Source organism: Oncorhynchus kisutch, linkage group LG7 (genome assembly GCF_002021735.2).
Source record: "Oncorhynchus kisutch isolate 150728-3 linkage group LG7, Okis_V2, whole genome shotgun sequence".
Taxonomy (NCBI): domain Eukaryota; kingdom Metazoa; phylum Chordata; class Actinopteri; order Salmoniformes; family Salmonidae; genus Oncorhynchus; species Oncorhynchus kisutch.
In genome coordinates, this window is record NC_034180.2 from 22,818,606 (window position 1) to 22,833,243 (window position 14,638).

Consider the following 14,638-nt stretch of genomic DNA (forward strand, 5'->3'; position numbering starts at 1 on the left):
GGGGGGGGGTCTTATGTCCTGGGGGGTGTGGAAAGGAAAGGTATTGGGGGGGGCTGAGTGCAGTCCTGCACACCGTAGTACAACCACACGTTTCACTGGCCTGGTCTAGATGCTGATTGATGGATGTTTTTGAGGCTGAGCCCATTACAGCATAATGTTACTGTATAATACTGGGCCTTCACGCAGCTGGCTAGGGGTTGGGCGAGGGGAGACAAGTCACATTTCTCATTGGGGTGTTACTGTACCTGTATGTCTGGAGGAGCAGCAGCAGGAGGTGGTGGTGGAGAGGGAGCTGGGCTCTGGATGGGGGTTGGCGTGTGGGGCTCAATATTCACACTGGGCTGAACCTGGTGCATTCAGAGCGAGAGTTCAGATGCATGATTCAAATATAGACTAGACAGTCCACACAACGACGCCATTCCAATTGGGATGATTGGCCACAACCAGGCAGATATCAAGGCTGACCGATAAGGCGGAGCCTTACTTGCACTTGAAGCTGTGCTCGTCTTCTCCTCGGGCCAGACGTCACCTCCGGCACGGCCACGGTGGGTTTGCGGGGGGCAGGGGCCGGTCTGGGTGGGGAGGGGGGCATGGAGGTGGTCACTGGCTGGTCACTGATGAGGACACGGGAGGGCTGGGGGGCCAATCCATCCACTCTGGGCTGGCCTGGAGGTAGAGAGAGGGAGACATGTCAAATACGGTCTCAATTAGACACACAAGACCCAAAGACAGCAGACGCTAACATCAAACTAAACAGTATGCTGAAGAGGTACTTCCTGCTAAGTGTCTAGGCAAGACTGTTAAACACTGGTGTTTGGTTATAATCATGGCATTGAGCGACCGTCAACGAAAAGTCACCAAGGGAAAAAATAAGTTGTTTGTTGTTTCAAGCACTAGCGTATGATGATACATGCAAGGGGAGGCCATAATATCGCATGCTAGATGCACTTAAGAAGAGAGAGGGGTACGTCTCTCTCTCTCTCCCTCGTTCTCCTCCACTCTCTGTCTCTCCCTTCCAGCTCATAAGAGTATATCCCCTTGGTGCAGAGCAGATAATATCTCAACCGTGTTTACACAACACGGGGGTAGTGAACAGTGAAGAGCATTACGTGCTGGGCGTGCTAAGAGCTGCTCTCCTCCCGTGGCCGGCTCGCTCCGCCTGTGGAAAGCACCAAGCACAGAGAGCACACCTGGCTCGTATCTCTCCTGAGCTGCTGTTCGGGTCCGTTGTGGGAAGAGGAGGGCTGTAAACGCCATCCTAAATAATAACTCTCACGCATCACTCTTTTGTCCTCCACACATCTGCCAACCTGGGACGCTGCCCACTGGACCCGCGCGCCATTCGGCATCTGTTTGGCGAGGGGGAGTTTGGGAAAACTAGCTAATAAGTTCAGACAGAGTGTAGTTTGGTTGTAGGATTTGTTACTGGACTCGTTGGTGAAAGCTTCTGTTGATGAGTTAACGCCTATTAAGATATTAAGAGACACGTGGCCATGCAGCCCAGCCCTAAAACACCCTGTAATATAACACACAGGATTACATTAACGTAAATCTGCTCGGAGCACAGCGGACGACAGAAAGCTGTTTATCCAGCTCTGAGCCCGTAGCTGGGGAAACATAAGCTTTATGATTTCCATCATTTGGCTGAAGGACATCCAAAAAGGGGGACTTCTTTTTTTGTTAGTTCATTCGGAGCAAGTGGCTCTGAGTCATTTGGAATGTGCAAGTACTTTTTATGGAAAACACGTGGGCAGGGTTGGTCGGTTGTGTAACTGCTGGCAGTACAGGAAAACCATCCTAGCTCATTTGCAGTCGTCCTCCTCGCCCCAAGACGGGGCTGAATGTAAATAGAACTGGAAGGAGAACCAAGCCAAAATAGCAGATAATGAGACACAAGGAACAGATGCAGAATGCTGGTATTCAAACCCAGTGACCAACAACATGTACGAGATGGGAAACAAAGAAGTCAGTGTGTGGAGTGATTTTAGGGAAAGAGTGGCCTTGCTGCTGTACACTGATACCCTACGGGGTTCACAAGAAAGGAAAGCAGCACACAGATTCCAATGTGTCTGACCAACCACTCTGATAGAAGACTCTGTGCTGTGCTGGAGACGGGAGACGGGAGACAGAGACAGAGACAGAGACAGAGAGAGAGAGAGAGAGAGAGAGAGAGAACGAGAGAGAGAACGAGAGAGAACGAGAGAGAGAACGAGAGAGAGAACGAGAGAGAGAACGAGAGAGAGAACGAGAGAGAGAACGAGAGAGAGAACGAGAGAGAACGAGAGAGAGAACGAGAGAGAGAACGAGAGAGAGAACGAGAGAGAGAACGAGAGAGAGAACGAGAGAGAGAACGAGAGAGAGAACGAGAGAGAGAGAGGAGAGAGAGAGAACGAGAGAGAGAGAGAGAGAGAGAGAGAACGAGAGAGAGAGAACGAGAGAGAGAGAACGAGAGAGAGAGACGAGAGAGCGAGAAAGAGAGAGAGAAAGAGAACGAGAGAGAGAACGAGAGAGAGAGAGAACGAGAGAGAGAGAGAGAGAGAGAGAGAAAGAGAGAGCGAGAACGAGAGAGAGTGAGAGAGAGAGAAAGAGAGAGCGAGAGAGAACGAGAGAGAGAGAGAGAGAGAGAGAGAAAGAGAGAGCGAGAGAGAACGAGAGAGAGAGAGAGAGCGAGAGAGAACGAGAGAGAGAGAGAGAAAGAGAGAGCGAGAGAGAACGAGAGAGAGAGAGAGAGAGAGAACGAGAGAGAGAGAGAGAGAGAGAGAGAGAGAAAGAAACCGAGGGTGGGGGGGGGGGGGGGGGGGGGGGGCAGTCAGTGAGCTAGCTGGCTGTCCTGAGTTGTGCCTCTGTGTGTCGGAGGGAGTGAGAGTGGGAGCGGGAGCATCTGTAGCAGATGAAAGGGCTGGCAGGCTCCTGGAGGCCTCCTCCCTCCCCGGGGATGCACAGCCAGAGAAGAAGAATTAGGCCAGCTCTAATCTCTACCCTCACAACGTGACACACGGTCTCTGACTCGCTAACACACACACTCAGACCGACTGCTCTGCTCTGCTCTCCCAGTCCTAACCCCTTCCAGACATAAGTTACCATCCTCATCAGTTATTAATGGGAGCCAGAAACTTTCATCTCAGGCCTACTTATTTAGGAGTGGCAGAGTCTGGTCTAGGGGTAGTGCCGCAGACTCCAGACCACACGTGCCCTCTGCCTCTACTCTCGGTCTCCCCCTGGGTTCACTGTCTCACCGGCGCAAAGAGTATTCAAATGACACCTGAAACAGGAAGTCCTGCATAGATATGGTGATGCCATAGATATAGAAACACCATATGAAAGCTGTGTTGTGTTTAACAGAGAGTTGCATGCAGTACACATTTATGACATTGATTATATTTATGCTGCTATAGGAACGTAATTGTCAGAATTAGCTACCCAGACTTATAGACTCAGATTATAGACTGCATAACAGCTAGAGAGCTTTACTATGGGACGGCATTACGATGCTGCGAAGGGTAGGAATCGGGCAAACCCCCATGCAGACAGACACACTGATAAAAATCACCCTTTATTGTCCTTGAGAGGGAACCATCAAAAGCCCCAACACTAACAAGTGTGTGTGTTTGTGTGTCCCACTAAACACATGGGGACGAGTCTGTGTTGGAGAGTAAAGGAACTTGTCCCTCTCTCGAAAACAGTATTGAGAGAGACACTGCATTGCAGATGCTATTACCGGTCTTCTTTTGTTCTCTCCGTCTGAAAAACCCCCACCGGCACTCGAGGTCAACAAAGCAGACAGGAGACAAGAGACAAATGATCTCCCGCTGTTTGAACAAAAATATTTGATTTAATTCTATTTGATTCCATTTCAGATACGACGCGTCATTCATTTGATTGGCTGCTGGCCAATTACAGGTTATTACTGTAGCTCCTATCAGAAATGCCCATTTAGCTTTTTGTGTGTGTGGAGGTGCTGAGGATATGATCATACATTTTTAAACCAAAATAGAAAATAAACATATTTCTCAAAATAACGATATAAATATCAATGAATGTTGCTAGAAGTTTAGGCGAGGTCATTATCATTCGAGGAAAGGGAACATGCTATCTTGTAAAAACGCACAGAACTCGCTACTCCAAAAAGCTTTTCAATAAGCAGAAATGACTATTGCCTGAGAAAGCAGTCAATCAGATGCAGCTTCTCAAACAAATGAGAGAGCCAGGATCTACTTGGAGTTTATTCAAATAGAGGTTCGGAATTAGAAAAAGAGAGAGGGAAAAGAAGCTAGAATTAAGCCTTAAACTGTTTGGTCCGTGTCACAATCTAGTGACCTTTCAGCTGAGAGAGGATGGAGACGAACAGAGTGGCACACCACGCACTGAGGCACCGCACTCCTGTAATAGGTCAGCCCGGGAACCATTTAATTGCAGTGAGATGGCCTTCGAGGCACACCCAACAAACAGTAGAGAAAGGGGTGAAAATAAGACCGATGTCAACAAGAGAGTTGTGTTAGCTAGCTTCCAATGGGAAAATTGGAATTGGTGTTCGAGAACAGTAAGGTGGTGTAAAATGGGTATATCAGCCCCAGGTAGAGTCCAGTCTCACCCAGTGGGATGGCCATGGGAATGAGGTACCCCTCCAGCGAGGCCCCAGGGTGGTACTGGGCTCCTCCACGGGTCGGGCTGAAGATGTACTGAGGTTCCTTGGGTATGGCCGGGTACAGGGGAGAGGAGACTGACCGTCCATGGGGGAGACTGGTCTGGGTCTTCGATGACTTCATCTTCACCCCTGGGGTGGGGGTGGTGAGAGAGAGAGAGAGAGAGAGAGACAGAGAGAGATAGAGAGAGAGGGAGAGCGAGAGAGAGAGTGAGGAGAGAGAGGGAGAGAGGGAGTGAGAGTGAGAGAAAGAGAGAGATAGAGAGAGAGAGAGAGAGAGCGAGAGAGAAAGAGAGAGAGAGAGAAAGAGAGAGGGAGAGAGAGAGAAAGAGAGCCTGTTGAGATCTCTGGTGAGCCACTCACCTCTCTACCACTCACCACTCACACTCTCTACCACTCACCTCTCACACTCTCTACCACTCACCTCTCACACTCTCTACCACTCACCTCTCACACTCGCTACCACTCACCTCTCACACTCTCTGCCACTCACCTCTCACACTCTCTGCCACTCACACTCTCTACCACTCACCTCTCACACTCTCTACCACTCTCTGCCACTCACACTCTCTACCACTCTCTGCCACTCACACTCTCTACCACTCACCTCTCACACTCTCTACCACTCACCTCTCACACTCTCTACCACTCTCACTCTCTACCACTCACCTCTCACACTCTCTACCACTCTTGGCCGCGGGGCTTTGGACTTTGGGGAGGGAGAGTTAAATCGGAGATAGGGCCCTTTCTTCAGTGTCCTCCGATTGCCTTCGTACAGAGCCTTCCCATACAGTTTCACCAAATACTCCTCTCCATCCTGGTTTGACATCATCTCTCCACACTGACTCTGTAATAGGAATAGACTATGAAACACTACTGTGTGTGTGTGTGTCTGTGGAACCGATGAAGCTACTTTTTGCACTTCAGCGCCACTGATTCTTGTACCGAGTGTTGTTTTTCTCAGCCTCCAGCTATTTTCTTTCAACCTTATATCTGAAGCGCTGTCCGTGTGGCTCGTCCTTCCTGTGTTTGCGTAATAAAGAGAACACCTAACAGGCTTGTACACAAAGAAATGGCCACATGGATACCGCACTGACCTGCATAGAAGACCTGTACAACTGCATTCTCATATTTAGTTTCTTCTCTTCTGCCATTTCACATGCTTTATTTCTGTGGAATGTTACTAGCTTTATTGTGCATTGTTGGGAAAGAGCTGGCAAGTCAAGCATGTCACTGACCTGTTTTACACCCACTGTATGTGTGACCCCAAAAAACTTGAAACTGAAAGTTGAAAGTGGATAGAGCTGACACAGGGGTAAACTATACTAAGCACTGTCCGGGTCGCTCGGTTCGGTCTGCACGTTGTTCTTGGGCTCATTGGCAACGCGGTCGGCCATTAAACATTAAAAGGTATGCAACTTGGAGATAAGCAGGCTCGTTCTTTGTCTGGTTCAGGTGTCGTGCTTCTTATCAATGTGGGAGGAAACATATGGCCCCGTTTAGAAAACCTCATTTTGTTGAACCGACGTGGTGGAAGCTTCAGAAATGCCGTGTCTGTGTCCAGATGGTAAGACTAGCAGGACACGCGACGCAGCGGTGCGACCACTTTGCTGTTCGGTTCCCGTCGACAAGTCGGTCAACACTAGAAACACTAAAATAGATGACATGAGTAAATAAAGGGTTTCAGAAAAGCAAAGACAGCAGGTTGTGTTCAAAGAGACAGTACAGATACGGGCTGTGATGTCACGCTGCTAATGGTCTGTTGATGAGTGAAATGAAGGGGGTGGATGGTTCAGTGCTGTCAAAGGCTGAATTTATTGGGTCGAGCTGAGAGGCTGAGAGCTGGCAGGGCAGCAGTTGTCTTTGTCCCAAATGGCACCCTATTCCCTATATAGTGCCCTGGTCAAACGTAGTGCACTACACAGGGAATAGAGAGCAGGTTCAGTGCTGTCATGTTGCTCACCACCTGATGAGATGGAGAAGGTCTCAGCCTCACACTGGGGCCAGCGGTGTGTTTGCGTCTGTTGTTCAGCTCCTCGGTGCTTTCTGCCTGTCCTCTGCCGGCTCTCTGACAGGGCTTACTTCCTGCTGTTCGAGGCCCCCCAGTCTGACTCCTGCTCTTCACGTCATTAAGCCTACAGGTGGTGGTGTCCTTCTTGGTCCCTCTGTCTTTCTGGGGCAACATGGCGGCAGCAGCAGAGGATTCTCTGACTTTAGCTCTCGTCTGAGCAACAAGGTCTTCTTTCGTAATGTCGGCCTGCCACAAAAAAAACGACAACCAAGCAACGGGGGATTTACTCGAGGACAGCATTTAGTGACCTATCTTGGGATAGTCCTTTGTTCAGAAATGGTAATTGTCTGGTGGTAATTGCCTCGCACAAAGACAATGGATTCAGATGCTACAGACAAGTAACAGACAACATCCAGCCATGAGACACATTTGAACCCTATTCCCTTTATAAAGCACTACAAGAGTAGTGCACTATAGAGGGAACAGGGTGCCATTTAGGACACATCCCATGACCGTAATTGAAACAAATTTCTTCAGGTTCAGCAGATTAATTATATACAGTACCAGTCAAAAGTTTGGTCACAGGTTTGGTCAAGAGTTTAAAAACCCCCAACTATTTTCTACATTGTAGAATAATAGTGAAGACATCAAAACTATGAAATAACACATGGAATCATGTAGTAACCAAACAAGTGTTAAAACAAATGAAAATAGATTTTATATTTGAGATTCTTCAAAGTAGGTACCCTTTGCCTTGGTGACAGCTATGCACACTCTTGGAATTCTTTCAACCAGCTTCACCTGGAATGCTTTTCCAACAGTCTTGAAAGTTCCCGCATATGCTGAGCACTTGTTGGCTGCTGTTCCTTCACTCTGTGGCCCAACTCATCCCAAACCATCTCAATTGGGTTGAGGTCGGGTGATTGTGGAGGCCAGGTCATCTGATGCAGCAGTTCATCACTCTTCTTCTTGGTCAAACAGCCCTTACACATCCTGGAGGTGTGTTGGGTTATTGTCCTGTTGAAAAACAAATGACAGTCCCAATAAGCGCAAACCAGATTGAATGGCGTATCGCTGCAGAATGCTGTGGTAGCCATGCTGGTTAAGTGTGCCTTGAATTCTAAACAGTGTTACCAGAAAAGCACCACCACACCTCCTCCATGCTTCACGGGAACCACACATGCGGAGATAATTCGTTCACCTACTCTGCGTCTCACAAAGACACTGCGGTTGGAACCAAAATATATATTTCTACCGATCTAATGTCCATTGCTCGTGTTTCTTGGCCCAAGCAAGTCTCTTCTTCTCATTGGTGTCCTTTAGTAGTGGTTTCCTTGCAGCAATTCGACCATAAAGGCCTGATTCATGCATTTTCCTCTGAACAGTTGATGTTGAGATGTACGTGAACTCTGTGAAGCATTTATTTGGGCAGCAATTTCTGAGGCTGGTAACCCTAATGAACTTATCCTCTGCAGTAGAGGTAACTCGGTCTTCCTTTCCTGTGGCGGTCCTCATGAGAGCCAGTTTCATCATAACGCTTGATGGTTTTTGAGACTGCACTTGAAGAAACTTCTTGAAATGTTCTGGATTGACTGACCTTCATGTCTTAAAGTAATGATGGACTGTCGTTTCTCTTTGCTTATTTGAGCTGTTCTTGCCATAATATGGACTTTTACCAAATAGGGCTATCTTCTGTATACCACCCCTACCTTGTCACAACACAACTGATTAGCACAAATGCATTAAGAAGGAAATAAATTCCAAAAATGTACTTTTAACAAGGCACACCTGTTAATTGAAATGCATTCCAGGTGACTACCTCATGAAGCTGGTTGAGAGAATGCCATGAGTGTGCAAAGCTCTCATCAAGGCAAAGGGTGGCTACTTTGAAGAATCTCAAATATAAAACACATTTTGATTTGTTTAACACTTCTTTGGTTACCACATGATTATTTCAGAGTTTTGATGCCTTCACTATTATTCTACAACGTAGAAAATAGCAAAAAAGAAAGAAAAACCCTGGAATGAGTAGGTGTGCCCAAACTTTTGACTGGTACTGTAGATATTTGGACGTGAGGACATGAAAGCCTGGGGACATTCATTTGGCACAGTCAGCAGTCTTTACCGCTGCTCAAATGCTCTTCTTTTTATGGAGCATCACTCTTCTTCTACCACAGTGAAATTGTGAACCATCAACTCGGAGTTTGAGTCAATTCTCAACTGTGCCAGAAAGCTTTAAAAAAATATATATATATATATATATATAAAAAAAAAAGAGAACCAGTTGGAATATGCTCTCTGCTGCAAAGCCTAGAAAAAAGGGCGGCTGAACTCAGTCCCTCGCGGCTTTTGTGGCCGAGATATTTACTTTCAAACAGCACGGAGCATTTAAACCAAATTGCATGGATTATTTTGATCTCTCAGAGGAGGACTAAGGGTTGAAAATAAGTTGAAAGACTTGACTTGAAAAATATAGTTTTCTGGATCGCATACCACTCTGGCAGACTACTTAGAGTAATGTCAACGAAATGTAATATCTTATGGGGTGTCGGGTGTTCATAAGACACTTTGATCTAGCACTATTCAACTGGACATGTTGTGCACCATATGCTGATCCAACTGGACCAAAAACAAAACCGGCAGTTGGATCGAACCAACTGAAATGACTCAAGGTGACCTTCTGAAATGACTCACCTGGATATCCTTGCTCAGGGCATTGATCCATGCATCCACAGTCTTCTTGATCCTGACTTCTTCTGTGGTGTCCCTGGAACACATGGATGCTTTACCATGCTGGAGCTGCAGCCAACGTCCCCAACTTACCAACGGAATGTACCCCCATCCACACCGCATAACATAAATCACGCAGTATTGCCCTTCCCAGGACACTCAACCATATCAACGTGAACTCGTAACACAGCACTTGATGTGTTTCCGTATGAGCAAACACTAAGTATGTGTCATAATAACGGGAATGGGTGCGTACTGTTCATGTTAACTAAACCGGTAGCTGGCTATATCCACTAGGCTAGAGCATCGTCTGTCTACCCATATCAACACACACTTGGAACCAGATGATCTAGTATATCCCTAATATACTGTACTGTGTCATCAGCACAACAGATCAATACACTTTTTTCCCCCTACATCTAGCCATGTTATTTTGACTTTTTATTGGATCTTTAACTCTGCATTGTTGGATAAGGACCCGTAAGTAAGCATTTCACTGTTAGTCTACACCTGTCGTCTACGAAGCATGTGACAAATACAATTTGATTTGACTTCATCGGCTATGGATATGAGAACGGCAGAGGGATATAATCAGAGGGTAAGACCACATTATGCAGATCCCACTTTCTCCTCTCCTTTTGTATTTCTGTAGCACCGCGCCAGCTATCCAGACAGAACAAGGAATAAGAGTTAGAGAGAGGGTACTGAGGCTTGACAGATTCCTACCAGAACTCAGAATCAATGCAGCAGCTCAGTGAGGAAAGCCCACCAGGGCTGCTGTGTGTGTGTGTGTGTGTGTGTTTACGCAAGTGTGTGTGTATGTGTGTGTGCGTCAGCGAGGCAGGGAGGCAGCTAGCTCCTCATTTTGATGCTGAGGAGAGAGTCGCTGTCTCTGGGCAGAAAAATGCCATCTCCCTTTCCCTCTGAGATCCTGAGGAGTGAGGGGGGTGGGGGGGTATGGTCTCTGCTGTGAGGTGAGCAGCTGGCTGAATTGGGAGGGGAGAGGAAGAGTGGAGGGTAGAGGAGAGGGAGTTGAGCTTTATTGACACAGACCCAAACCTCATTACCCATACAGATGAAGCTACCCTCCATGGCTGCATTAGCTCCAAGCCCTGGTGTCTCTTTGAGTGTGTGATCTGGGATGGATCTACCTAATCAGGCGATGCCTCCAGACACAAAAATATATAATAATAATAATAATTTGTCACAGGTGCAGTGAAATGTGATGTTTTACAGGGTCATCCATAGTAGTATGGCGCCCCTGGAGCAAATAAGGGGTTAAGTGCCTTGCTCAAGGGCACATCGACCGATTTTTCACCTTGTCGGCTTGGGTTTTCGAACCAGCGACCGTTCGGTTACTGGCCCAACGGTCTAACCGCCAGGCTACCTGCCGCCCAAGTGTGTCAGTCATCAGTTCAGCATGTGACCTTCAGTAAACGACTTGCTTCGAAAACAACCCTGAACTATTATTATTCTAGAATGTTCACCATGCCTGATTATACCTTTATTGTAACAGGCTTTTGTCCATGATGGCAAACGTATCAACTGCTGGACAAAATTCAATGTAAAACATTTAAATGAGAGCTGAAAGCGGAGGCCAGGGAATCACACAGCCAATATGCAATGATTCATACAGATGGTAAGAAATGACCAGAACTAGGCCTAATGATAGTTGTCTGCAGGCATAATATCCCCATTGGAACAGCATCAGGAAATTCTCTGGAATATGGAAAACAGGAACTGTGCGTCACTGTCTATGAGGTCGAGGAGAGCGAGCACCACGACTCAACTATTCTGTAATCCAACACAGAAACAACAACAGACAAGGCTGCCTGAACCCCTGCCGAGAAATGTTTTGTTTGAAAAATTCAAACAACTGTCTGTGCCAACTGCCAAGGTTCGTGGACAAATGGCTGTCTGCTTCTAATTTACAGACAGGGGATATCGGGATTCATATTTAAGCCAGAGACAGCATGTGTCCGGCAGCACAACGCTGGAGAGGCCAAACAAAAGAAATGAGAGGAAATAAATCTAATCGAGAACAGTTTTTGAAAAAGAACAAGAGCGCTGTGGAGTGGTGATAGTGGAAGTAGTCCACCAACTCTAGGAACACAGATACTGCAGACAGGTGTGGACCGGGGCCAGGACGCACGTCCAAGTGTGTTCTCACTGAACCCACCTGGTGAGCTATAACACAAGTAAACAGAGCAGACTGCCACGCTTGTTTGAGCAATTGAGATGGAGGCACATTTTTGTTTGCAAATGGCTTCATTAATATGTTGTGTGGAAATAGATGGCATTAAGTCACACCCCTGCCTCATTTTACAATGTCATGCCATACAAATGACTGAATCCACCAGGCAACCATCCAGTCACATTTGAGGGGATGTCAAGCAGTCCGCTACAGTTCCCTCCCCCTTACCTGAGCATCTGGCAGCCCCATCCTAGTCCTGTGACCTTTCCAATGAAGGAAAAGACTAACGCCATTATGGGGTGCGGAGGGGAAGCTGCATCAATCAGTGTGTTTGTGTTGTCATGCTCTGACATTAGCTCAGAGCTGATTATCGGCCGGCTGCCATTTTGGAGAGGATCAGCGTACGAGCTGCCATTTTGGCTCAGGTTGGTTTTAGTTATATTATAATACGAGGTGGAGGGAGTAGTGTCCCACTGAGCCAACATTTTAAAAAACAAACTGAAAACACATCATACTGTAGTAATGTGTGTTGTGTATGTGGTTGCTATGTGATGACATCATCTGAGTAACCTGTTCACTGTACTTTCCTTTATGTTGAAATCCTATGGTTCCTCTCGTTGCCTGTTCTCTGGACAGATTTATCATTCACACCATGTATAATCCTTGGGATTAGAACACCATATTGAGTGAACCCATGCGACTCAAATCAGTGAAATTGCTGTGGTCTGAGAAGCTTTGTCCACTCTAGTAATGATATTTTTCTGGTGTAATCTAGCTTCTTCAGTGCGGGAGAGAATTAGAACCTGTTTCTATGATTGGAAGAGCATTGAAAACTCCTGTTATATTATGGCTGTAATGAGATGACTTTTCACCCAGAGAGAGACTCTGTATCGTTATGCTAAAGACTACTCCTTTCTGAAGGACCCTGTCTGTGTGCTGTGGACGTAAGGCAGCCAAACCGTCTCCATTTCAATGTTTAAACCACTTATTCCGCACTCCATTAGAGAGCGAGAGAGCGAGAATGAGACAGAGCTCAGCCTTGGGTGCTGCATCGCAAGCCATTAGGCAATCTCACCCACGTGAACTTTATTAATGTCACAATGAATCTCTAGGCATGAAAAGGCATCGCTCCGCCACCACTCCATAAGATGAATGCAACGCTTCGGATGTGTAGCGGATATTTATACTGAACAAAAATATAAACATAACATGCAACAATTTCAAAGATTTTACTGAGTTACAGTTCATATAAGGAAATCAGTTCATTTAAATAATTGCATTAGGCCCTAACCTTAGCCCCTAACCTAATTCCTTGATAGGACATAGGCCCACCTACTGGGGAGCCAGGCCCAGCTAATCAGAATCAGTTTTTTCCTACAAAAGGGCTTTACACAGAAATAAATACTCCTCAGTACCCCTCCCTCCCTCCCCTCAGACGATCCCACAGGTGAAGAAGCTGGATGTGGAGGTCCTGGGCTGGCGTGGTTACACGTGGTCTGCGATTGTGAGGCCGGTTACGTACTGCCAAATTCTCTAAAACGACACTGGAGGCGGCTTATGGTAGAGAAATGAACAATAAATTATCTGGCAACAGCTCTGATTGACATACCTGCAGTCAGCATGACAATCGCACGCTCCCTCAAAACTTGAGACATCTGTGGCAATGTGCTGTGTGACAGAATGGCACATTTTAGAGTGGCCTTTTATTGTGCCCAGCACAAGGTGCACCTCTCTAATGACCAGGCTGTTTAATCAGCTTCTTGATATGCCACACCTGTCAGGGGGATGGATTATCTTGGCGAAGGAGAAATGCTCACTAACAGGGATGTAAACAAACTTGTGCAGAAATAAAAACATGGGACCAACACTTCACATGTTGTGTTTATATTTTTGTATATACTTCAAATAACCTCTCTCTTTTATATGAGGAAGTGATTTGACAATTTCTTGGCTTGTTTGAAAGGCAGTAAACAAACAAACAAACAAACAAACAAACACAACCAAACGAGACATCTCCTGAGATTTACAACGTTGATTAATCAATGGTCTCTCCATGCTTTCACAAAAGTTCTCCCTGTTCAGTTCTCCAGAAACAACATGGCAGGATGACCTACTGGATACTAATGTTGGCAAGGAAGGGAAACAAAAAATCAGTCAAGAATGAAAGAAATTACATTCATTTGTGTGCCATTACCTTACCATGAATAAATAAGGTACCATTTCCCTGGGTAAAACCTCCAGGGTCCTCACCGTCTCTCAAGCAGACTCACTGAGAAGAAGGATAGTGGAGGGAAGCGCTGAGATGTCCCTACATGCCAAACATCTGCTACATTACAGATTCTCACTGCTCATCACAACATTACATGTCTATCTATGCAAGGTGCAGTTAGCGCATTAACCAAAAGGTTGCTAGTTCGAATCCCCGAGCAGACAAGGTGAGAAATCTGTGGATCTGCCCCTTGAGCAAGGTATTTAACCCTAATTGCTCCAGGATCGCTGTCAATAATGGCTGATTCCATTTCACACCTCGCACAGGTTACCTTCCACTTGCAGTGAAACAGGACAAATATAAGCGTCCCCAGTTTCCAGTCAGTCACTTCAGAGTCCACATCTCACATAGAATTTATTGGGTCGAGCTGAGAGGCTGAGAGCTGGCAGGGCAGCAGTCGTCTTTGTCCCAAATGGCACCCTAATCCCTATGTAGTGCACTACTTTTAACCGGGGGCCATGGGGAATAGAGCGTCATTTGGGACGCATCCCGTCCTCTCCTCCCCACTGACAACTGCCTGTCATAGGGATTGTTCCACTTGGCTTAGACCTCTGCAGCCTCCAGTGTGCTCTCAACAGGAGATACACAGCTCTCAACAACGGAGCTCAGCGCAGGCAATCACTGCCCTGAATTCTCCCAATTTGCCCTCCGCACATTCCCCACTTGACAACAACAACCCAAAATGCTGCGAGGACATTTATTATAGTCAGAAAGTTTCTCCAGGGATAGATTTGCTTGAATGACCATGCTGGGAGACTGTTGGGCTTGTTCTCCATCTTTAACATCTCTACC

The 14,638-nt window shown here is 46.6% G+C and overlaps 1 protein-coding gene across 2 annotated transcripts in view; it reads right to left on the minus strand.

Annotated features, from left to right (window-relative positions):
- The window catches only part of kiaa0586 (KIAA0586 ortholog), a 122,815-nt gene that overhangs the window by 52,775 nt on the left and 55,402 nt on the right, over positions 1–14,638 (minus strand). Inside the window, exons 13-18 of one of the 2 annotated variants that reach the window (XM_020487724.2) lie at positions 9,348–9,420; positions 6,606–6,899; positions 5,312–5,489; positions 4,592–4,774; positions 485–666; positions 246–347 (exon numbers count right to left, since the gene is read on the minus strand). In XM_020487724.2, coding sequence (XP_020343313.1) covers positions 246–347; positions 485–666; positions 4,592–4,774; positions 5,312–5,489; positions 6,606–6,899; positions 9,348–9,420 — 1,012 coding nt within the window. The remainder of the gene's footprint in view (positions 1–245; positions 348–484; positions 667–4,591; positions 4,775–5,311; positions 5,490–6,605; positions 6,900–9,347; positions 9,421–14,638) is intronic. The other variant, XM_031828688.1, reaches the window with a different exon arrangement.